The sequence below is a fragment of the Heterodontus francisci genome, chromosome 3, assembly GCF_036365525.1.
Source record: "Heterodontus francisci isolate sHetFra1 chromosome 3, sHetFra1.hap1, whole genome shotgun sequence".
Classification (NCBI taxonomy): Eukaryota; Metazoa; Chordata; class Chondrichthyes; order Heterodontiformes; family Heterodontidae; genus Heterodontus; species Heterodontus francisci.
This window is the reverse complement of record NC_090373.1, coordinates 13,388,863-13,413,190: the sequence shown is the minus strand read 5'-3', so window position 1 is coordinate 13,413,190 and position 24,328 is coordinate 13,388,863. Positions and strand designations below refer to the sequence as shown.

General features: G+C 43.2%; 1 protein-coding gene across 1 annotated transcript in view; it reads left to right on the top strand.

Moving 5' to 3' along the window:
• The window catches only part of adgrb3 (adhesion G protein-coupled receptor B3), a 1,095,571-nt gene that overhangs the window by 954,929 nt on the left and 116,314 nt on the right, over positions 1 to 24,328 (top strand). The window contains exon 20 of the mRNA XM_068020141.1: positions 24,093 to 24,243. Within this exon, the coding sequence (XP_067876242.1) occupies positions 24,093 to 24,243 (151 nt within the window). The remainder of the gene's footprint in view (positions 1 to 24,092; positions 24,244 to 24,328) is intronic.

The window sequence follows — 24,328 nt, the reverse complement described above, 5'->3', positions numbered from 1 at the left end:
GGTTGGTACTGAGTTGGGAAACACTGTAAGTTGTGTAAATGGAAGCAGGAAGTTACAAAGGAACATTTGCAGATTAAGTGAGTGGGCAAAATTGTGGCAAACGGAGTTCAGTGTAAGTATGAGATCATTTATTTTGGATCAAAGAAAGATGTTATTTTTTTTTCTAAATGGTGAGAAAGTTGGAAGCGTGAGCAGCAATGTACACAAATCACTAAAAACTGGTGCATAGAACATAAGAACCAGGAGCAGGAGTAGGCCATACGCCCCCTCGAGTCTGCTCTGCCATTCAGTACAATTGTGGCCAATCTGATTGTGACCTTAATTCCACTTTTATACCTATCCCCCCATAACCCTTGACTCCCTTGTAGGTCAAAAATCTGTCTAATTCATCCTTGAAATATATTCAATGATCCAAACTCCACTGTTCTCTGGGGTAAAGAATTCCAAAGATTAATGACCCTCTGAGAGAAGAAATTCCTCCTCATTTCTGTCTTAATTGGCTGACCCCTTATTTTGAAACCATGCCCCCTGTCTAGATTTCCCCCACAAGGGGAAACATCCTCTCAGCATCTACCCTGTCAAGCCCATTCAGAATCTTATTTGTTTCAATAAGATCACCTCTCATTCTCCTAAATTCCAATGAGTATAGACCCAACCTGCTCAGCTTTTTCTCATAAGACAACCCCTTCATCCCAGGAATCAACCTTCTCTGAACTGCCTCCAATGCAAGTATACCCTTCCTTAAATAAGGTGACCAAAACTGTATGCAGGACTCTTGATGTGGTCTCACCACCTGTACAATTATAGCAAAACTTCCCTAATTTTGTACTCCATCACCCTTGCAATAAAGGCCAACATTCCATTCAGCTTCCTAATTACATGCTGTGCCTATGTGCTAACTTATCACAGCGTGCTGTAGTCCCCCTCCCTATTTAAATAATATTTTGCTTTTCTATTCTTCCTACCAAAGTGGATAACCTCACATTTTCCCACATTATGCTCCACCTGCCAAATTTTTTTTTTAAGAGATGCAGCACTGAAACAGGCCCTTTGGCCCACCGAGTCTGTGCCGACCAACAACCACCTATTTATACTAATCCTACATTAACCCCATATTCTCTACCACCATTCCCCTACCACCTACTTACCCACCTAAGGGGCAATTTACAATGGCCAATTTACCTATCAACCTGCAAGTCTTTTGGAGGTGGGAGGAAACCGGAGCACCCGGTGGAAACCCACGCAGACACAGGGAGAACTTGCAAACTCCGCACAGGCAGTACCCAGAATTGAACCCGGGTCACTGGAGCTGTGAGGCTGCGGTGCTAACCACTGCGCCACAGTGCCGCCCTATTTGTCCACTCACTTAACCTATCGATGTCCCTTTGCAGACCCTCCTCACAACTTGCTTTCCTACCTATCTTTGTACCGTCAGCAAATTTGGCTGCAATACATTCAGTCCCTTCATCCAAGTTGTTAATATAGATTGTAACTAATTTGAGGCCCACAGGCCTACATCCACAGGTTCCCCTCTATCCACCCTGCTCGTTACATCATCATAGAACTCGATGCCGTCTTAGGTGTAAAAAGTAATCAAAAAGGCTAATGGAATGTTAGTCTTTATCTCAAGGGGGCTGGAATACAAAGAGAAGGAAGTAAAGAGCCTTGGTTAGGCCACATTTGGGATACTACATGTAGTTTTGGGAACTGCCTTAGGAAGATGTACGGTTCAGATTCACCAGAGTACTACCAAGGACTTAAAGGGTTAAAGTATGAGGGCAGGTAGCATAAACTTGACTTGTATTCCTTTGAGTTTAGAAGGTTGAGGGGTGATCTAATTGAGGTGTTTAAAATGATTCGCTGGACTCGATACAGAGAAACTATTTCCTCTGGTGGAAAAATCCAAAACAAGAGAGTGTAACCTTAACATTAGAGTTAGAAATGTGATGAGGAAGCACTTTTTCATACAAGGGGTAGTGTAAATGTTAAATTCCTTCTCCCAAAAGCCTGTAGATGTTGGGTCAATTCAACTTTTAAAGACTGAAACTGATATATTTTGGTTAGGTAAGAATATCAAGGGATATGGAGGAAAGGCAGGTAAATGGGTTTGAAGTACAGATCAGCCATGATCTGATTGAATATGGAATAGCCTGGAGAGGCTGAATGGCCTCCTCCTGTTCTTAAAGAGTTATTGTCATCATTAGAGCTACTATTACAAAAGAAAGCAGTTAAGATTATTATGAATCCAGAATGCTTCTGTTTTTGTTGGTATCTTTGGGTGAATATTTTTGCTTATTGAGTGCTCATAAAGTGTGAGGAAGAATTAGCTCAGAGAAGTGGTTCAGCCCAGCTGTCAGGAAGCTAACATAAGGGGAGCTTCAGTCAATGCTGATTTAACATGGTCATGCTGAACCACTGTCAGTAACTCGTCCTGGGCAGCAGCCCTGGTCATCTCATCAGGCCTTATACTATTTACAGAATTATTCCAAAAAACTCACTTGAGATGTACTGTCCTTTATGTAATGTATTTTTCTTTAACTCTGTTAACTCTTTAGGGTAATCAAACTTGAGATCAACCAACTCTTGAAACTTTGCTAACCAATGGTTTTAAAAACGTTAAAAACAGTACAGGGGTCAAATTGGTCTATGCCAGGAGCACGAAATGGGCTCGTGGTGAATCCGCAGTTGATTTTTCTCCATGTCAGATTTTATTTTCGATCGACTTGGAAAATATTTCCAAAACTTTTAATTTCAAACCAGTAAAAGTGACAATGAGGGTAGGGGACCAGTCTCCAAAAAGAGTGTGAATGATCGTTCTGTGAATGTCTGTGGAAAGCAGTTCGGACAGTGAACAATCAGCTGCCGATTGACTTCGAGCCCATTTTGTGCTGGTGGAGTAGACCAGTTTCAGCCTCCTTACAGGTTTATAGATAGTGATGCATACAACCTTTAAATCAGTAATACACTTTGAAACTCAGAATCGTTGATTCTTCTGCATTGCGAACACTGAAAGGTTAATTCTCCATGGACATCCTGTGTAATAAGTGACTAATAATCCAGAAGGATCCATTGTGTTAAGAGGTTAATAATCCATCGAGATTCTGTGTCAGGTCCTTTTGGTCTAACTCATGCTCTGAGTATTGGTCAGTCTTGTAGACTGTCTCTTTTATACCATTCTTGCTGACAATAATAACCTCTCATTAATTTTCCTTTGCCTCTTTCCCATGGTTACCCAGAAATGCAAGTATATCTTTCCTTAAATATGGAGACTATGCCCAGTATTCCAGGCGTGGTGTTACTAGAACTTTGTTTAATTGTAGCAAGACTTCCTTATTCTTGTACTCCAATCCCCTTTGTAATAAAGGCCAGTTGTCATCCTAATTGCTTGCTGTACCTACATGCTAACTTTCTGTGTTCGTTGTAAGAGTACGCCCAAGTCTCTCTCAACATCAACATTTAAAAGTTTCATGCCTTTTATAAAAAAAAAGAAAATTCTGCTTTTTTATTCTAACTATGAAAGTGAATAACACCTCGCTTCCCCACATTATCTCTTTGCAGTCTCTTTGTGTCCTGCTTTCAGCTTACATTCCCACCTAGCTTTATATAATCAGCAAACTTGGATATATTACTCTCGGTCTCTTTGTCTAAATCAATAATATAGATGGTAAATAGCTGAGGCCTTTGCACTGATCCTTGTGGAACTCTATGAGTTACAGCTTGCAATTGAAAATGTCCCTTTATCCCTAATGTCTGTCTCCTGTCCATTAACCAATCTTCCATCCATGCTAATATATTACCCCCAACTCCATGAACCCTTATCTTGCATATCAACTTTTTATGTGATACGTTATTGCATGCCTTTGTGAAATCTAAGTATATTACGTCTACTGGTTCCCCTTTATCTTCCCTATTAATTAACATCCTCAAAAAACTCTAATAAATTTGTCAAAAACGATTTGACTTTTGTGAAATCATGTTGACTCTACCTGATCATACTATGATTTTTAAAGTGCATTATTAAGACTTCCTTCATAATAGATTCCAGCATTTTCCCAATGACTGTTGTCAGTCTAACTGTAGCTCCATGTTTTCTCTCTCCCTCCTTTCTTGAATAGTGATGGTACATTTGCTAATGTCCTATCTGCTGGACCCTATTCTAGAATCTAGGGAATTTTGGAAAATTATAACCTGCACATCAACTATTTCTGCAGCTATCTCTTTTAGAACCCTAGGATATAGGCCATCACATCCCAGAAGTTAGTTGGCTTTTAGTCCCTTTAGTTTTTCTAATACTTTTTCTCTACTGATATTAATTACTTTAAGTTCCTCACTCTTATTAGCTCCTTGGCTACCCTCTATTTCCGGTATGTAATTTGTGTCTTCTGCTGTGAAAACAGACACAAGATATTTGTTCCAAGTCTCTGCCATTTCCTCATTCCCCATGATGGTTTCTGCTGTCTCTGTCTCCAAGTGGCCAACGTTTACTTTAGCTGCTCTTTTAGATACTTGTAAAAGCTCTTACAATTTGTTTTTATATTCCTGGCTAGTTTACTCTTGTTCTCTATTTTTCCCTTTTTATCAACTTTCTGGTGGCTCTTTGTTGGTTTCCGAAGCTCTCCGAATCCTCAAGCTTACTACTATTTTTGAAACATTATAAGTTTCTTCTTTTAATTTAATACTACCCTTAACTTCCACAGTAAGCCCTGGATTATTATCACTCAGTTTTTATTTTTTAATCAAACATATTTTTGTTGAACATTTGGAATTGTTTCTTTAAATTTTTCCTGCTGCTTATTTACCATACTATTTAGTCTATTCGCACTATCAACCTTAGCCAGCTCTCCCCTCATATCTATTTAATTGCTTTGTTTTAAGGTTAAGATTCTTGTTTTGGACTCGAGTATGTCACTTACAACTGAATTCCATATTAACTTTGAATTATGATCACTTTTTCCCCAGAGGATCTTTTACAATGAGATTACTAATTAACCCCGCTTCATTACACAATACTAGATCTAAAAATAGCTTTGTCCCTAGTTGGTTCCACAATGTATTCTTTTGGGAAGCTATCTTGTAAGTATTTGACACACTCATCTTTTAGACTACCTTTGCCAATTTGATTGGCCCAGTCTGATTATTACATTGCCTTTGCTACAAGCTCCAATTATTTCTTGCTTAATGCTCTGTCCAACGGTCTAAAACCTGGATTTTCTGACCCTTGTTATTCCTAATCTCCACTGGTACTGATTCGACTGCCTGATTTTCTGAGCCAAGATTCTTTCTTTCTATTGTCTTTTTGCCATCCTTTATTATCAAGGCTATTCCTCCTCCTTTTCTCACTGTCTTTTCAAAATGTTATTAACACTGTAATATTTATTTCCCAACCTTGGTGACCTTGCAAGCATGGGCGGAATCTTCTCACCTTTGTGCCTGACAGAAATTGTCAGGTCGGAATCTGACCCACTGGTTTACACACCCCAGCACTGCTCTCAGAGCAAACCAATTAGCATCCTATCTCCAGGCTCCCCAGCCAATCAGGGAGGGCTGGTGGGATGACATGTTGATTCTGCCTAAAGAAGGATTTCTAATTAAAGGGGCCACTGCACAGTTACAATGGATGACCAGGACTTTGATTTTTGAGGCTGCAACGACCACAGGAATGGAGAGGAGACCTGGGAAGGCTGCTCCCTGAGTGTCTCACTCTTACCTGGCGGTACTGCTGCGGGATCTGAGGGACTGCAGAGAAGTGAGATCTTCCAAGGATGGGAGGAAGAAAACAACCTCTCCAACAAGCAGGCGTGCATGGAAGTGGCCGAGAAAGTGCCAAGTTCCAGGTGCCAAGCCCCACACTCTGACCTGCCCAGCATTCTCCTGCCTCGCACTCCCAGAACAACACACCTTGCAGCTTCACTCACTTCTCTCTCTCCAGGTACCTCTTCACATCCCCATCCGAACAGCCAACACTCACCCTCAGCCTCGTGCCCTCTGATACCTATGCCTCACAGTCACCATCCACAAATGGTGTCCTTCCCTCCTTCAACACAAGCCATTACAAACATTCATACCTCCGTGTTTTCTCTCCTTATGGGAGAAGAGAGCACACACAACCTCGGGGAGAGGCAGAAACCCGGCAGGATGAGGGGATGTTGCTTAATGACCACAGGCAATGCATGCCCACCTGCTCCACTGCGAAGAAGGTCTTATTCCAGGAGGCTGCTGTGAAAGCATGAGCCTCCTGAGACACTGATACTCAGACATGGTGAGAGTGTCTGCAGACCCTGTGTGAGGGATCTTGCATCCTTCCAGCTGCATCTGGGTGTTCATCTCCTTTGCCCTGTGGAGGGACATGCAGTTGAGGAGAAGACAGCTGCTGCCTGTGTTGCCCTTGCTGCTGCTGCTGCTACTGCTGCTGGAGCCTTTGGCAGTGGTGTGGCTTCTGCTGTTGACCTTCAGCAGAGGTAGGAGGTGAAGCTGCATAAGCTGCTCCCATGCCATGGTGAAGGGCTGGCAGCAAGAAGTGCAGATGAAGATGATAGAAGAGCTGGACAGGTTAACTGACCTCCAAGAAGTTGGTACTCACCTGGCAAGCAATGATAGCACTCTCTGAGAGAAGAAGTGCTTTGAACAGCAGCCTCTCATCTGGCTAGGCCTGAAGCTCTTCATTGTAACTGATCAAAGCCTTCCTAGCTTATCAGTTTCACTGAAGAAGCTCTTCCCACTGTGCACTCACCCAGTGACCCTGATGAGGTGCAGAAGTAGCATGGAACCTGTGCACTGCTGGGAAAGAAGGAAATCATGGTTTAAAAGGCTCTTAATTGCCTTTTTAATCACCTGTATTGCTTTCCTGCCAGGCCTACAGGAGTTCCCTTCTGGACACAAAACCCACCCAGGAAAGTTGGAAGAGGATGGGATCATGTTGGGAATCTGACCTGACGTCAATTTTGGGAATTGCCCGCCCTGCGCACTCTGGTACCCGCCTCGACTAGGCTGGGAGAATTCTGCCCCATGTCTCTAATGGTGATTTAAATTAAATCTATTTGTGTCACGAGTTTGTCTTTCATTGCAAATACTTTGTGCATTCAGATGAAGAGCCTTTAATTTTATATTTTTATCACTATTCCTTGCATAGACCATATTCACTGATGCACTGTTGCCGTTAAACTCTGTCCCTTCCTGTCCCGCTGTGCTTGTTTTTACCCAAATCGATACACCGTTCTATTGCCTCAACTTTACTCTTTTAGATTTCTAAATTGCCCTTCACCTGACCCTTCTCCCAGGCCTGTTAGTTTTAAAGCCCTATCCACAGCCATAGTTAAACGATTTGCCAGGACACTGATCCCAGCCCGGTTTAAGTGGAGCCCATCCCGGTGGCACAGCTCCCACTTTCCCCAGTGATGCTGCCAGTGCCCCGTGAATCAAAAACCTTTCTTCCCACACCACTTTTGGACCCACATGTGTAATTCTCTAATTTGCCGACCTTGTGAAAATTTGCCTCTACCCATGTTTTTGTGCAGCAAATATCCTCCTCTTTATGTTCCCTGCGGTTGCTACCAAACAATACCTGATGTTTATAATGGAAACAGATATTGTGCCGGAGGATTGGAGGTTTGAACAGGGAGCAAGGGATAGACCAAATAAATAGCCGCCAGTCGGTCTAACCTTGGTGGTGGACAAATTATTGGAATCAATTCTGATAGATAGGATAAACTGTCACTTAGATTAATCATGCATAGTCAGCATGGATTTGTTAAGGGAAGGTCATGGCTGACTAACTTGATTGTATTTTTTGAGGAAGTAGCAAGGAGGATTGATGAGGGTAGTGCAGTTGATGTGTTCTACATGGATTTTAGCAAGGCTTTTAACAAGGTCCCACATGGCAGACTGGTTTAAAAAAAAAAAAAATCCCGTGGGATCCAAGGGAATGTAGCAAGGTGGATACAAAATTAGTTCAGTGGCAGGAAACAAAGGGTAATTGTTGACGGGTGCTTTTGTGACTGGAGGGCTATTTCCAGTGGCGTTCTGCAGGGCTCAGTACCAGGTTCCCTGCTTTTTGTGGTATATGTTGATGATTAGGATGTAAATGCAGAGGACATGATCAAGAAGTTTGCAGGCAACACAAAGATTAGCCGTGTGGTTGATAGCGAGGAGGATAAATGTCGGCTGCAGGAAAATATTGATGGACTGGTCAGGTGGGCAGAAAGGTGACAGATGGAATTCAACCTGGAGAAGTGTGAGGTGATGCATTTGGGGAGTCAAACAAGGCAAAGGAATACACAATAAATAGGAGAATACTAGAGGTGCAGCAGAAATGAGGAACCTTGGAATGAATATTCACAGATCCCTGAAGGTAGCAGGACAGGTCGAAAAGGTGGTTAAGAAGGCATTTGGAATCCTTTCCTTTATTAGCCGAGGTATAGAATATAAGAGCAGGGAGGATATGCTGGAATAAAAACAAGAAATGCTGGAAATACTCAGTAGGTCTAGCAGCATCTGTGAAGGGAGAAGCAGAGTTAAGGTTGTCATGCTGGAACTGTATAAATCATTGGTTAGGCCACAACTTGAGTACTGTGTGCAGTTCTAGTCACCTCATTACAGAAAGGATGTAATTGCACTAGAGAGGGGTACAGAGGAGATTTACGATGATGTTGCCAGGACCAGAAAATTGCAGTTATGAGGAAAGATTGGATAGGCTGGGGTTGTTTTCCTTGGAACAGAGGAAGCTGAGGGGAGATTTGATTAAGATATACAAAATTGTGAGGGACCTGGATAGAGTGGATATGAAGGACCTATTAACCTTAGCAGAGAGGTCAGTGACTAGAGGACATAGATTTAAAGTGATTGGTAGAAGGATTAGAGGGAAGATGAGGAAAAATGTTTTCACCCAGAGGGTGGCGGGGATTGGAACTCACTGCCTGTAAGGGTAGTAGAGGCAGAAACCCCTAACTCATTTAAAAGGTGCCTGGATATGCGCCTGAAGTGCCGTAATCTGCAGGGCTACGGACCATATGCTGGAAAGCAGAATTAGGCTGGGTGGCTTTTTTTGGCCGGCACAGACACGGGTCAAGTGGCCTCTTTCTGTGCCGTAAATCTTCTATGATTCTATGATTTGTAGCCCGCCCACCAGTCTGCATATCATTTTTCGAGTTTGGTCAAGCTTCCCAGTTGGTCAGTTTAGTAGTATTTTTTAAACAAACTCCAGTTCTTGGTCTGTAGTTGCTGGGCTTAACCTTATAACTTTTTTAGAACAATGGGGGAATATTTGCAATTCTCCAGTCCTCTGGCACCACCCCTGTATCTAAGGAGAATATGGCCAGTGCCTGTGCAATTTCTGCCCTTACTTCCCTCAGCATCCTCAGATGCATCTTATCCGGTCCTGGTGGCTTATCAATGTTAAGTATAGGCAGCCTCTGTAATATATCCTTATCAATCTTTAGCCCATCCAGTGTCTCAATGACCTCCTCTTTCATTATGGCATCTTGTTCCTTGGTCAAGTATTTATTTAGTACCTCAGTCACGCCCCCTGTCTCCTTGCATAAATCCCCTTTTTGGGCCCTAATCTACCCCACCCCTTCTTTTATTACGCTTCTACTATTTGCTATAGAAGACGTTTGGATTCCCTTTTATGTTGGCTGCCAGTCTCTTCTCAAACTCTTTCTTTGCTCCTCATTTATTTTTTCACTTCTCCTCTGAACGTTCTGTATTCAGCCTCATTCTGACTTGTGTTATCAAATTGATATTTGACATATGTCCCTTTTTCTGCTTCATCTTGCTCTCTATCTCTTTTGTCATCCAGCGAGCTCCAGCTTTGTTTATCCTACCTTCCCTGTTCATGGGAATGTACCTCGACTGTACCCGAATCATTTCCTCTTCAAAGGCAGCCCATTGTTCAGTTACAGTTTTGTCTGCCAGTTTTGATTCCAATTTACCTGGGCCAGATCCATTCTCACCCCCATTGAATTGGCCCTCTCCCGATTCATAATTTTAACTTCTGATTGCTCCTTGTCCTTTTCCAGAGCCAACCTAAACCTTTTGATGCTATGATCACTCTTCCCCCAAATGTTCCCTGACTGACACTTGATTCACTTGACCCACCTCATTCCCCAGAACCAGATCCACCAACACCTCTTTCCTCATTGGGTCAGAAACATTCTGATCTTGAAAATTCTTCTGAACACTCTTCAGAAACTCTTCCCTCTTTCTGCCCTTTACACTATTGCTATCCTTGTCTATATTAGGGTAATTATAACTATACTTTTTGCACCTGTCTGTAATTTTCTTGCAGATTTGTTCCTCTGTGTATTGCTGGCCTATAGAATACAGTCAGTAGTGTAATGATACATCGATTGTTTCTTAGTTCTAACCGAATAGATTCTGTCCTTGACCTCTCTAGGACATTGTTTCCAACAATCTTATATTTCCCCTAATCAATACAGCCACCCCTTCTCCTTTCTTTCCTTTCCTATCTTTCCTGGGCACCTTGCATCCAAGAATATTTAGTGACCTGGAGATGAAGATGAAAGGTCAAGATATTTTGCGCAAAAGATTTGCAATGAGGGGAGAAATCTGAATTAAGAACAGAAAACAAGAGAAATTCACAGCAGGACAGTCTGCACATGGATGAAAAATAAAGGAAAACATTTAATCCTGAACTGTTTGTCAAGTTGACGCTTCTCAATTACTGTTCAGCTTTGAGTACATAACCTGGTGCAGCACCAAATGAATCCTATAAGAACACAAGAAATAGAGGCAGGAGTAGACCATACAGGCCATCGAGACTGCTCTACCATTCAATGCAATCATGGCTGATGATCTGCCTCAACTCCACTTTCTCACCCACTCCCCATATCCCTTGATTCTCTGAGAGACCAAAACTCTGTCTATCCCAGCCTTAAATATATTCAATGACGGAGCATCCACAACCCTCTGGGGGAGAGAATCCCAAAGATTCACAATCCTTTGAGTGAAGAAATTTCTCCTCATCTCAGTCCTAATTGATTGGCCACTTATCCTGAGACTATGCCCCTGTGTTTTAGATTCCCTGACCAGCAGAAATAATCTCTGTGTCTACCCTATCCAGCTCCTTTAGAATCTTATATGTTTCAATGAGATCGCCTCGCATTCTTTGAAACTCCAGAGAGTATAGATTCAGTTTATTCAGCCTGTCATCATAGGATGGCCCTCTCATCCCAGGGACCAATCTAGTGAACCTTCGCTATACTGCCTCCAATGCAAGTATATCCTTCCTTAAATATGGAGACCAAAATTGCACACAGTATTCCAGATGTGGACTCACCAAAGCCCTGTACAATTGTAGCAAGATTTCCTTATTCTTGTACTCCAATCCCCCTTGCAATAAAGACCTTCTTAATTCTTGCTGTACCTGAATGCTAACATTTTGTGTTCCTTATGTTCCTTTGGTGTCAGATGAGGTGTTAAACAGAGCCTGCATAAGTCTATTCTGATGGACATAATGATCCTGTGGCATTATTTGAAGAGGAGTAGGGTGTTTCTCCTGCATTTTGGCCAAAACTTTCCTTTCGACAATCACTAACATTTTAACTGAACATTCATCTCATTTGCTGTTAGTGTGATCTTTTCTGGGTACCAATTAACTGGTGGGTTTGAATACAGCACAACTGTGACTACACTTCAAAACTAATCTACTGAGCGAAAATCTTGTGGATGCCTTGAGCACATCATAAGGCCCTTTATAAATATAATTCATTTCTTTCTTTCATTCTTGAGAGGTGGCTTAATATTTAGAGTTGTGACATTTCATTAGACCTGATACAGGAACACACCTGACACGTTCGGCCCTCTACCTCTCTCAGATGCTGTTTGGCATTTTTATTTTGATATTATAACGTGCATTTTCACTCTTTGAATATGTGCTGCTAAACGTTTTTAGTGGTTCAATTTGGATCTTTAGGATCAAGGCCTATTATAAATTTGATGCCATAATTGCAAGTTTCTCAGATGTGAAGCACCAGTCATAATATGAATTGCATGAGGTAAATGTATGTTTGGCTTGCTGCACAACTAACTATGTTAGCAAGGATAACATTATTTAAAACAGGAGGGCTGCTAATCTTTATAAAGCTCTAGATCACGAACACATTTGGTCTAAAAGGAGCCTAATGGAAGTTAACCCAGTAAAAATCAAGAAGCTGATAATTGCATTCAAAAGCCACCACTGTGCTTTTTTTTTTATTCGTTCATGGGATGTAAGCATCGCTGGCCAGGCCAGCATTTATTGCCCATCCCAAATTGCCCTTGAGAAGGGGGTGGTGAGCTGCCTTCTTGAACCACTGCAGTCCATGGGGTGTATGTTCATCCACAGTGCTGTTAGGAAGGGAGTTCCAGGATTCTGACCCAGCTACAGTGAAGGAACGGCGATATAGTTCCAAGTCAGGATGGTGTGTGGCTTGGAGGGGAACTTGCAGGCGGTGGTGTTCCCATGCAACTGCTGCCCTTGTCCTTCTCAGTGGAAGAGTTTGTGGATTTGGAAGGTGCTGTCGAAGGAGCCTTGGCAAGTTGCTGGAATTCATCTTGTAGATGGTATGCACTGCTGCCACCGTGTGACAATGGTGGAGAGAGTGAATGTTGAAGGTGGTGAGTGGGAAGTTGATCAAGCGAGCTGCTTTGTCCCGGATGGTGTCGAGCCCCTGTGTGTTGTTGGTGCTGCACCCATCCAGGCAAGTGGAGAGTATTCCATCACACTCCTGACTTGCAACTTGCAGATGGCAGACAGGATTTGGGGAGTCAGGAGGTGAGCTACTCACCACAGAATTCCCAGCCTCTGACCTCCTCTTGTAGTCAACGTATTTGTATGGCTGAGCCAGTTAGGTTTCTGGTCAATGGTATCTCCAGGCTCATTTTGGAGCACAAGTCTTCAGGGCTACAGCCGGAATGTAGTCAGGGCCCATAGTCTTTGCTGTATCCAATATGCTAAGTTGTTTCTTGATATCGCATAGAGTGAATTAAATTGGATGAAGACTGACATCTGTGATGCTGGCGACCTCAGGAGGAGGCTGAGATGGGTCATCCATTCGGCACTTCTTGCTGAAGATGGTTGTAAATGCTTCAGCCTTGTCTTTTGCACTGATATTCTGGGCTCCTCCATCATTGAGGGTGGAAATGTTTTTGGAGCCTCCTCCTCTGGTTAGTCCACCACATTCACAACTGGATGTGACAGGACTGCAGAGCTTTAATCTGATCCGTTGGCTGTGGGATCACTTAGCTCTGTCTATTGCATGCTGCTTTTTCTGGTTCGCATGCATGTAGTCCTGGGTTGTAACTTCACCAGGTTGGCACCTTATTTTGAGGTATGTCAGCTGCTGCGCTTGGCATGCCATTTTGCACTCTTCATTGGTCCCCTGTCTTGATAGTAATGATAGAGTGTGGGATATGCCAGGCCATGAGGTTACAGATTGTGGGTGAATGCAATTCGGCTGCTGCTGATGGCCCACAGTGCCTCATGGATGCCCAGTTTTGAGCTGCTGGATTTGATCTGAATCAATCCCATTTAGCACAGTGCTAGTGCCACACAACATTATGGAGGATGTCCTCAGTACGAAGATGGGACTTCGTTTCCACAAGGACTGTTCAGCAGTCACCCCTACCAATACTGTCATGCAGATTGGTAAGGACAAGGTCAAGTAGGTTTTTCTCTCTTGTTAGTTCTCTCACCCCTGCTGCAGGCCCAGTCTGGCAGATTTGTCCTTCAGGACTCAGCTGGTTTGGTCAGTAGTGGTGCTACCGAGCTACTCCCACACCCAGAGTACATGGTATGCACATGCTACCCTCAGTGCTTCTTCCAAGTGGTGTTCAACATGGAGGAGTACTGTTTCATGAGTTGAGGGAGGGTGGTAGGTGGTAATCAGCAGGAGATTTCTTTGCCCATGTTTGACCTGATGCCATGAGTCTTCATGGGGCCAGGCGTTAGTGTTGAAGACTCCCGAGGCCCCTCCCTCTTGACCGTATACTACAATGCTGCCAGCTCTGGTTGGTCTGTCATAGAATCATAGGAGGTTTATGGCACAATAAGAGGCCACTTAGCCCATCCTATCTGCACCGGCCAAAAAGAAAGAGCTACCGAGCCTAATCCCACTTTCCAGCCTATGGTCCGTAGTCCTGCAGGTTACAGCACTCCAGCTGCACATCCAGGCACCTTTTAAATGAAATGAGGTTTTCTGCTTCTTCTACCCTTTTAGGCAGTGAGTTCCAGACCTGCATCACCCTCTGGGTAAAAAAAAAACCTTTCCTCACCTCTCCTCTAATCCTTTTACCAATCACTTTAAATCTATGTCCCCTAGTCACTGACCCCTCTGCTAAGGTAAATAGGCCATTCCCATCCACTCTATCCAGACCCCTCACAAATTTGTACATCTCAATTAAATCTCTCCTCAGCCTCCTCTGTTCTCCCGGTGGGACAGGACATACCCAGGGATGGTGATGGAGGGGACTGGGGCATTGGCTGGAAGGTATGATTCGGTGAGTATAACTATGTCTGTTGCTTGACTAGTCTGTGGGACAGCTCTCCCAATTTTGTCGCAAGTGTCCAGATGTTAGTGAGAAGAACTTTGCGGGATTGACTGGGCAAAGTGAACCTTTGTGTTTTCTGGTGTCTCGGTCGATGCCAGCTGGTCTGTTTTAACCTTATTTGAATTTTCCATAGCAGTTTGATACAGCTGAGTAGCTTGGTAGGCCATTTCAGAGGGCAGTTAAGAGCAAATCACATTGCTGTGGGTCTGGAGTCACACATTAGCTAGACCAGGTAAGGACAGCAGATTTCCTCCCCTGAAGGAGTGAACTGTTCACATTAACTGTTGAGTGGAAGGAATAGTTCTGTTTGCAAGTTAGTTCGAATTCACAAGAGGCAACTTGTTGCTTGGGAGGACCACTAACGCAGCCTCTCTCCTCCGACCCCCAGCCCGTGGTCCTGATCCTGGCCCATTTCCTGGAGTTAGAGGCAGTTAGATATCTTAGTCAGGTGATTTATGGTACTTCTGGGGCACTCACCTCAGGTGATTGGGAAGGAAAATTGCTGCATTGTCTTGCCACAGTGCAACTGGAGCCCATGGTTCACATCTTTGTTGTAAGATGCTGGCACTGAGATAAGTGGTTCATTCTTCTGGGATGCCTACAGAATGAGGAGGATACAATGTTGATTGAATGGTATGTGCTCAGCTTTGACATATTGCAATATGCTGTGTGACATGGCATTGTGCACGAGTATAAGTCCAAAGGATAGTAAGTGAGTGAGGAAGAAAGAACACAAGGAGGATGGTACTTGCTCTGAGGGTGATGGTAGATTCTGACTTTGTTTTTCCCCACTCTCTATGCAGGCTGTGGTAATGACTTTCAGTGTGACCTCTTCAAAAGTATTCAAAGGATTGGCATTATCCAGGCCTCATGCTGTGCATATCTGCTTCCTGCTGTAGTATCTTTTCTTGCCAGCAGCAAAACACTGCTTAGATGTTGAAAGTGTCAAGAGCACCTTCAAGCGTCCATCCTGCAACCCATTGCGGGTGTGAGCACATGTATCTCCATTGTGCAGCTACACTTTTACAGCAATTGTTTTTTGGGTGAAGCTTTCTGGGCTGGGATTGTTCTTCTTAAAGCTGATTCTTAAGGGAGAATTTAATAGAAGTGTTCAAAATTATGATTGGTTTTAACAGTGTAATTGGGGAGAAACTGGTTCCACTGGCAGGAGAGTCGATAACTAGAGAACACAGATTTAAAATAATTGGCAAAAAAAGCGGGCCAGCGATGAGGAGAAATCTTTTTACACAGCGAGTTGTTGTGGTCAGAAATGCACTGTCTGAAAGGGCAATGGAAGCAGATTCAATGATAACTTTCACATGGAACCTGGACAAATACTTGAAGGGCCATAAACTGCAGGGCTATGGGGAAAGAGCAGGGGTGTGGGACCAATTGGATAGCTCTACCAAAGAGCCAGCACAGGCATGATGGAACGAATGGCCTCCTTCTGTGCTGTGATCTGGGTGTGCCAAGCATTTCAGGTAAAGTTGTGGCTGTGTGCCCAGCTGCAAGGTGGGCATCCAAAGGAAAGCAAAGCAATTTGAGTGAGGGGAAACACTTTGGCATGCACATTTTCTCCATTTACTTCATAGAAGGCGATCTTATGAGATCTGCAAATATTTTTCTGTATTTGGAGCTAGATTCTTTGGAGGGTGACCTCATCACAGACAGGGGACCATGACTTCCCAGGCACTATGGACTTCTTTCCAGTGGGGATGATGCCGCAGAATACCAAACAGGACATTCTTCCTGTGTAAGTGGTTTATTGGCCTTTTTTTAAAGGGGATTGGAGTATAAGCATAAGGAAGTCGTCCTTTGAGCTTCGGTGAGACCACACCTGGAGTACTGAGTACAGTTTTGGTCTCCTTACCTAAGGAAGGATAGAGTTGCTTTAGAGAGAGTGCAACCAAGGTTCACTAGATTGGTTCCTGGGATAAGAGGGCTATCCTATGAGGAGAGGTTTAGTAGAATGGGTGTGAATTCTCTGATGTTTACATGTGATCTCACTGAAATATATAAAATTCTTAGAGGGCTTGACAGGGTAGATGCTGTTTTCCCTGGCTGGAGAGTATAGACCTAGAGTCATAGCAGCAGGATAAGGGGCTAACCATTTCAGACTGAGATGAAAAATGTCTTCACTCAAAGGGTAATGAATTCTGGGAATTCTCCACCCCAGTGCAATGTGAGTGCTCAGTTGAGTATTTTCAACACTGAATTGTCAGACTGCTTGTCCAGCATCCAGTGCTGAATGAGCAGATATTTCTTCAAAATAAAATATTGGGAAGACCAAAGCCATTGTCTTCAATTCCCACCACAAACTCTGCTCCCTCACCTCGGACTCCATCTCTCTGCCTGGCATAGGCTGAACCAAACTGTTTGCAATCTTGGTGTCATATTTGACCCTGACGTGACCTTCCAACACATATCTGCATCACCACTAAGACTGCCTATTTCCACCTTTAGTTTAGTTTAGAGATACAGCACTGAAACAGGCCCTTCGGCCCACCGAGTCTGTGCCGACCATCAACCACCCATTGATACTAATCCTACACTAATCCCATATTCCTACCACATCCCCACCTGTCCCTATATTTCCCTACCACCTACCTATACTAGGGGCAATTTATAATGGCCAATTAACCTATCAACCTGCAAGTCTTTGGCATGTGGGAGGAAACCGGAGCACCCGGAGGAAACCCACGCAGACACAGGTAGAACATGCAAACTCCACACAGGCAGTACCCAGAATTGAACCCGGGTCACTGGAGCTGTGAGGCTGCGGTGCTAACCACTATGCCGCCCCAGAGGTTTGCCACCTCTGTAACATTGCCCGACTCTGACCCTGCCTCAGCATACCTTCTGCTGAAGCCCTCATCCATGCCTCTGTTACCTCTAGACTTGGCTATTCCAATGTACTCCAGGCTGACCTACCCTGTTAACCTGAGGTCATCCAAAACACTGCTGTCTGAGTCCGAACTTGCACCGTGGCTAGTTTGCCCATCACCCAAATGCTTGCTGACCTACAGTGACTCCCAGGTAAGCAATGCCTCAGGTTTAAAATTCTCATCATAGTTTTCAAATTCCTGCATGACCTCGCCCCTTCCTATCTCTGTAATCTCCTCCAACCTCACAACACTCGAGATAGCTGCGCTCCTCTAGTTCTGATTTTAATCACTCCACATTGGCGGCTGTGTCTTCAACTGCCTGGGTCCTAAGCTCTGGAATTCCCTCCCTAAACCACACCGCCTCTCTACCTCGCTCTCCTCCTTTAAGGCACTCCTTAAAATGTACCTCTTTGACCAAGCTTTCAGCCATCTGCCCTAATATCGCCTTATGTGAATCAGTGTCAAATTTTGCTTAAGAACACTTCTATGAAGCACCTTGAGACATTTTATTATGTTAAAGGCACTATATAAATACAAGTTGTTTTTGGTATGGCCTCCTCTTGCTCTTATTTCTTCTGTTTTTATGCCCCATTTCTTGGAGCATCAGCAAACCTTGGTGTTCCTTTCTCACACTGTGTAGTGTCAGGCCAAAAAGACATTCCTCTTTGAATGTTTGAGGAAGGGTTCAATGTACTGCCTTTAGTGAGTAAGCTCCCAATCTCATGGCAGGAGCTCACTCTGAATGTGCAATAGGACCTGGCCTTGGAAGACTGTTGGTGGTCAGCTGTGCATATTTTAGCCTGGTGCAGTTCTCACACCACGGTGTTCCTGCTGCCTCTACACTCTGATTGAAAAACCTAACAGCAAAAATGTACTTACAGTGTGTGTGAGGAGAGCAGTCCATGGGACTGCTGAACTTGTTTTCATTTACAGTTCTGTGATCATTCATTGATGCAAAATGAGATGCTAACCCAACCTCAAAATGAGAGACTGCATTTAGAAGACAGGAAGGTGAAACAATAATCCAGGTTCTGGATTCTGATAGAACACTCCACATTGTTTGTTTACGGCACAGCAGGAGGGACACTTAACCCAATGTGCCTGTGCTGGCTCTTTGAGAGAGCTATCCAATTTGTCCCACTCCCTGCTCTTTCCCTGTAACCCTGCAACTTTCTGCCCTTCAAGTAAATATCCAATTCCCTTTTGAAAGTTACTATTGAATCTGCTTCCAGGCAATGCATTCCAGATCATCATAACTCAAAATGTTAACAGAAGTCTCCTCATCTTACTTACTTCAAGTAAAAGGTGTTGCTATGGGTACCCTCATGGGTCCTGGTTATGCCTGTCTTTTTTGGGATATGTCGAACATTCCTTGTTCCAGTCCTACTCAGGCCCACTTCCCCAGCTCTTTTTCAAGTACATTGATGACTGTATCAATGCCATTTCTTGCTCCTGCCCCAAACTGGTAAACTTTATCAACTTTGCTTCCAATTTCCACCCTTCTCTCATGGTCCATCTCTGACACCTCCCTTCCCTTCCTCGACTTCTCTGCCTCCATCTCTGGGCATAGGCTGTCCACTAATAGTCATTATAAGCCCACCGACTCCCACGGCTACCTCGACTACACTTCTTCACCCTCCCTCCTGTAAGGACTCGATTCCATTCTCCCAGTTTCTCTGTCTCCGATACATTTGTTCTGATGATACAACCTTCCACAACAGCACTTCTGATGTCTTCCTTTTTCCTTAACCGAGGATTTCCCCCCCCCCCCCACACTGTGGTTGACAGGGCCCTCAACTGTGTCCAGCCCATTTCCCGCACCTCTGTCCTTACCCCTTCCCCTTCCTCTCAGAACCGCGACAGGGTTCCCCTTGTCCTCACTTGCCACCCCACCAGCCTCCACATTCAAAGGATCATTCTCCGCCATGTCCAGTGTGATGCCATTACCCCCACCACCTCATCCCCTTCCCATGGCACCTTCCCGTGCAATTGCAGGAGGTGTAATACCTGCCCATTTACCTCCTCTCTCCTCACTATCCCAGGCCCCAAACAGTCCTTTCAGGTGAAGCAGTGATTTACTACTTTCAATGTAGTATACTGTACTCGCTGCTCACAATGCAGTTTTCTCTACACTGGGGAGACCAAACACAGATTGGGTGACCACTTTGCGGAACAGCTCTGCTCAGTCCGTAAACATTACCCCGAACTTCCTGTCGCTTGCCATTTCAACCCCCCCCCTGCTCTCATGCCCACAACATAGTCCTGGGATTGCTGCAGTGTTCCAGTGAACATCAAAGCCAGCTCAAGGATCAGCACCTCATTTACTGATTAGGCACACTACAGCCTGCCGGACTGAACATTGATTCAGTAATTTCAGAGCATGACTGGCACCGCCCCCCCCCCCCCCCCCCCCGCCCTTTTTATTTTTATTTTTTATTTTTATTTCATTTTATTTCAGTTTGTTTAATCATTCAATTTTTTTTTGTCATGTGCCTGCCTACTTTTTTTTTTCATCTTTTGCTTGTGGCTAGGGCTTTCATTATTCTGTCATTTAATGCCCTCTCTGCACTAACACTTTGTCTTTCACCACACCATTAACACACCCTTTGTCTTTGCCTTTGCCCCATGATCTCCTTGTCAGTTATTCTCTGTGACCCTGTGTCCTATCAACACCTTCCCTTTTGTTCTTTGTCTTCCCCACCCCCACTTTTTTTGCTTAAAACCTATTGCATTTCTAACCTTTGCCAGTTCTGATGAATGGTCTCTGACCTGAAACGTTAACTTTGCTTCTCTCTCCACAGATGCTGCCAGACCTGCTGAGTATTTCCAGCACTTTTTGTTTTTATCTCCTCATCTTACTTTTGGCCACTTTTGCCACTTACCTTAAATCTGTGTCTTCTGGTTACCGATCCTTCTACCAGTAGAAACAGTTTCTCCTCATTTAATGTCTATCAGAGCTACTTAAGATGTTGAATGCATCCATTAAATCTCTCCTATCCCTCTCTGCTCTACGGAGAACAGTCCCAGCTTCTCTAGTCAGTACAAGTGACTGATGCCTCTCATCACAAGTACCATTCTAATACCACACTTGTATAAATAAATAAAGTTATTGCCCCAGTCATAAAACGTAGCGATCGGGAGCTTCCTTCTGCTCCCCTGTCCCACCCCAAACAATTAAATCATGCAGGGAAAATGCATATACAGCATTGTGTCAGTTTGTCTCAGTCAGTAGCACTCAGAGTGCCTCAGAAGGTTGTGGGTACTAAGCCCCATTCTAAGAGTGGAACACATAATCTGGACTGACACTTCAGTACTGTACTGAGAAAGTGCTGCATTGTTGGTGGAGCTTCTTTCAGACGAAAAGTTAAATCAAGGACCCACTTGTCTTTTCATTGAATATAAAAGTTCCAAATGCTTAGTTGAAAGAGCAAATTCCTCCCTCAAGCAGCACCGCTAAAAACAGATCATCTGGTCATTCATTCACTTGCTGTTTGTGGGACCATGCTGTGCACAAATTAGCTGCCATGTTTGCCTACAGTGCTCTGCTGCTTATGAAGTGCTTTGAGAAGCCCTAAGGACATGATACCAAATTACATAAATGTACATACTTCATTACATTGCAGAAACATTTCAGACAAGCTCCTTTTTTACTTCTTATTTAGCAATTTCCATTGATAAGCCTTAATGAGAAACTAAAATGGCAATTCTTCACACTTTTCTTCCTTCAGTAAGTATCCAACTATGACATTTCTTTTACTGGAGGGCATACTTTGTGCCTCTTTTCTGAAGTCCTTAGTTTCCTTCTAATAGTTCTTGTGTTTCTTATGTATCATTTACAGAATAAAACATCTATATTTTATCTCAATTTTATAATTTGCAAAACTGGAACCCGTACATTGGGAAGTTAGAATTTCTGGTTAGGAAGTTCCTTTTGGCATTATTCCTACATCGCGAGCTTTTGAGATCACATTTCCGAATTGTCAATCAGTGAAGTTCTTTCTAGGTTTATTCTTACTGACATCTTGCTGGATTTATTTTTTTGTTAAGCGCAAGCATGTCAAAAGTAAAGTTTGATGATTTTTGCAGATTAATTCAACAATTACATGCACATTTATGAGAATTAGTTTGGCTCCACTGGCAGAACTGTTGCCTGAGTTTAAAGGTCGTGGGTTCAAACCCCACTCAAGAACTTGTTGAGCAAGTAATCTAGGCAGATGATCCAGTACGTTGAAGTGCTGAGGGAGTGCTGCACTGTCAAAGACCTCTTCTTTCAGATGAAATACCATACCAAGGTATATTCAGGTTGTTTAAAAAGATCCTATTGGCACTCTTTGAAAAAGACGAGGGAGTTAATAAAAACAAAATACTGCAGCCGCTGGAAATCTGAAATAAAAACAGAAAGTGCTGGAAATACAGAGCAGGTCTGGCAGCATGTGTGGAGAGAGGAACTAGAGTTAACTGGAACTCTAGTTCTGATGAAAGTTTGCAGACCTGAAAAGTTAACTCTGTTTCTCTCTCCACAGATGCTGCAAGAAGAGGGAGTTCTGACCAACATGCATCTCTTAACCAACACCGTCAAAAAATGGATTAACTAGTAGTTTGTTTCTTTTGCTATGTGTGCACAATATGGCTGCCTGCATAACATGAAAGACAACACCAGAAAAATAGTTCATTGCATTTGAAGCCTTTGGGGCATTCTGATGACAGGACAAGGTGCTATAGTAAATATATTTGGGCGGCACAGTGGTGCAGTGGTTAGCACCGCAGCCTCACAGCTCCATTGACCCGGGTTCAATTCTGGGTACTGCCTGTGTGGAGTTTGCAAGTTCTCCCTGTGTCTGTGTGGGTTTCCTCCGGGTGCTCCAGTTTCCTCCCACATGCCAAAGACTTGCTAGTTGATAGGTTAATTGGCCATTATAAATTGCCCCTAGTATAGGTAGGTGGTAGGGAAATATAGGGGGGGCAGGTGGGGATGTGGTAGGAATATGGGATTAGTGTAGGATTAGTATAAATGGGTGGTTGATGGTCGGCACAGACTCGGTGGGCCGAAGGGCCTGTTTCAGTGCTGTATCTAAACTAAACTAAACTAAATGTAAAGTCTTTGTATTATCTAACACCATTCACATAGCAAAACATCCCAAGGCATTTCATAATGGAGGGGATTCAGCCACTGAGCAGGAGTTGAGAAAATAGTTAGGGAGTATAACTAAAGAAGAGCTTAAGATAGGCTTTGAGGAGGTTTTTAGAAGTGGCAAGAGATGAAGCAAAGCACCGGGTTTAAAGAAGAGCGCTCCAGAAAGCAGGGGTCAAACAGCTGAAATGAAGGGTTCACACATTAGGCTCAGAAGAGAATCAGTATTTGGCTAAAAATGAACAATGTGTTAGTTTATATGTGTGAGTTTGCATTTAGAATGATTACTTTGATGCAGCAGTAAAACCACACAACTACAGACTGCTTAAATGTACAGCGATCAAATGATTAAGCTAAGGAAGAAATAGTATAGTGAAATTACCAATCTAGTTTGCTTTCATCCATGACTTGTATTTTATTATTTGTTTCTTGACAGCCTAACGCATTGGTTAGTTGGCTCATGAGAAACTACAATCACATTGCATATCATCAATTTTAAAGACTATTTTTGAAGATGAAAGTTTTCAAAGTTGCCATATATTTTACATTGTTGTTCCAGAAAGCACAAAACTATTGATTAATATCTCTGAAAGTAGCCAGTCTCAGCAAAACTAGCAATTGAATTCCGACCTCAGTGGATTTAGAATACAAGAGTTTCATAAGGTTATAAAAGTACTGCATTGTGTTTAAACATTAAGAGCATGCATGCCAAGTCATCGCGTTTAATGGCTTCACAAAATGTAGCCTTCCAGCTATTTACATTGGCCTATTTCGTCAAATTGATCCATGAAACATAAAGTAAGAACCTTTTAAATGCGTACATTAATCTTCTTAATCAGTATGAAGAAGGAGCAAAGGTTTGCTTCCCTAATTTACCATACAGCATTAATGTATTATACTGACAAAGTACTGATCATCCCTAAAATAACATCAGTGATCTGATGTGTAATGGAAAGCTTGCCCTTTATTTATTGCCTTGACGTGCAGTGGCTTTCCATTCTATTAATTTTCCATTTTGTTCATTCTGTTAGTATTGTCATATTTATTGGAAGGAGCTACTTGGAAATAAATGGCATCTGTCACCTGCCCGAGAAGGATGTACGTAGGCAACGTCGTGAATGTAAAAGAGTCCTTGCCTACAGTTTGTAGCAATGAAGAGAAAGATTGTGGCAGTCATGTTAGGTGATGATCTTTGGGAATAGGTGATGTGCTGGATTGAAATACTTCCTGTCTGGGGACCTGATACCATAGTGTCCTACATACCTTAGCCTATGCATTGGAAAGTTTAGATTAAAATATAATTTTCCACTCTTCCATTCTCCCCTCTTTTACTGAAGATGATGACTTGCCTTGGTTAATGTTCCATGGGGACCAGCAACCCTGTGGTACCTTGATCAAGATCCATTTGGACATATATGACTCTAGACAGTATTGGTGAGCTCTTTAAACCATGGTGGGTTTTTCTTCACAATATTTCCAGCTTGATGTAAGTCATCCAAACTAAGACATTTCTATTTGTTCTGTGTGCACAGGGTGTTTGTACAATGACTACCGCCTTTCTCCATTTCTTCTTTCTGGCTTCTTTCTGCTGGGTTTTGACTGAAGCTTGGCAGTCTTACATGGCTGTTACAGGGAAGATTAGAACAAGGCTCATCCGCAAACGCTTTCTATGTCTTGGCTGGGGTAAGTGTAATAAATGTATAAATTTTGCATTACAGTAAATTAACTTTGTCTAGTCCATAAGAAACATATTGAAAAAAAAAATTGC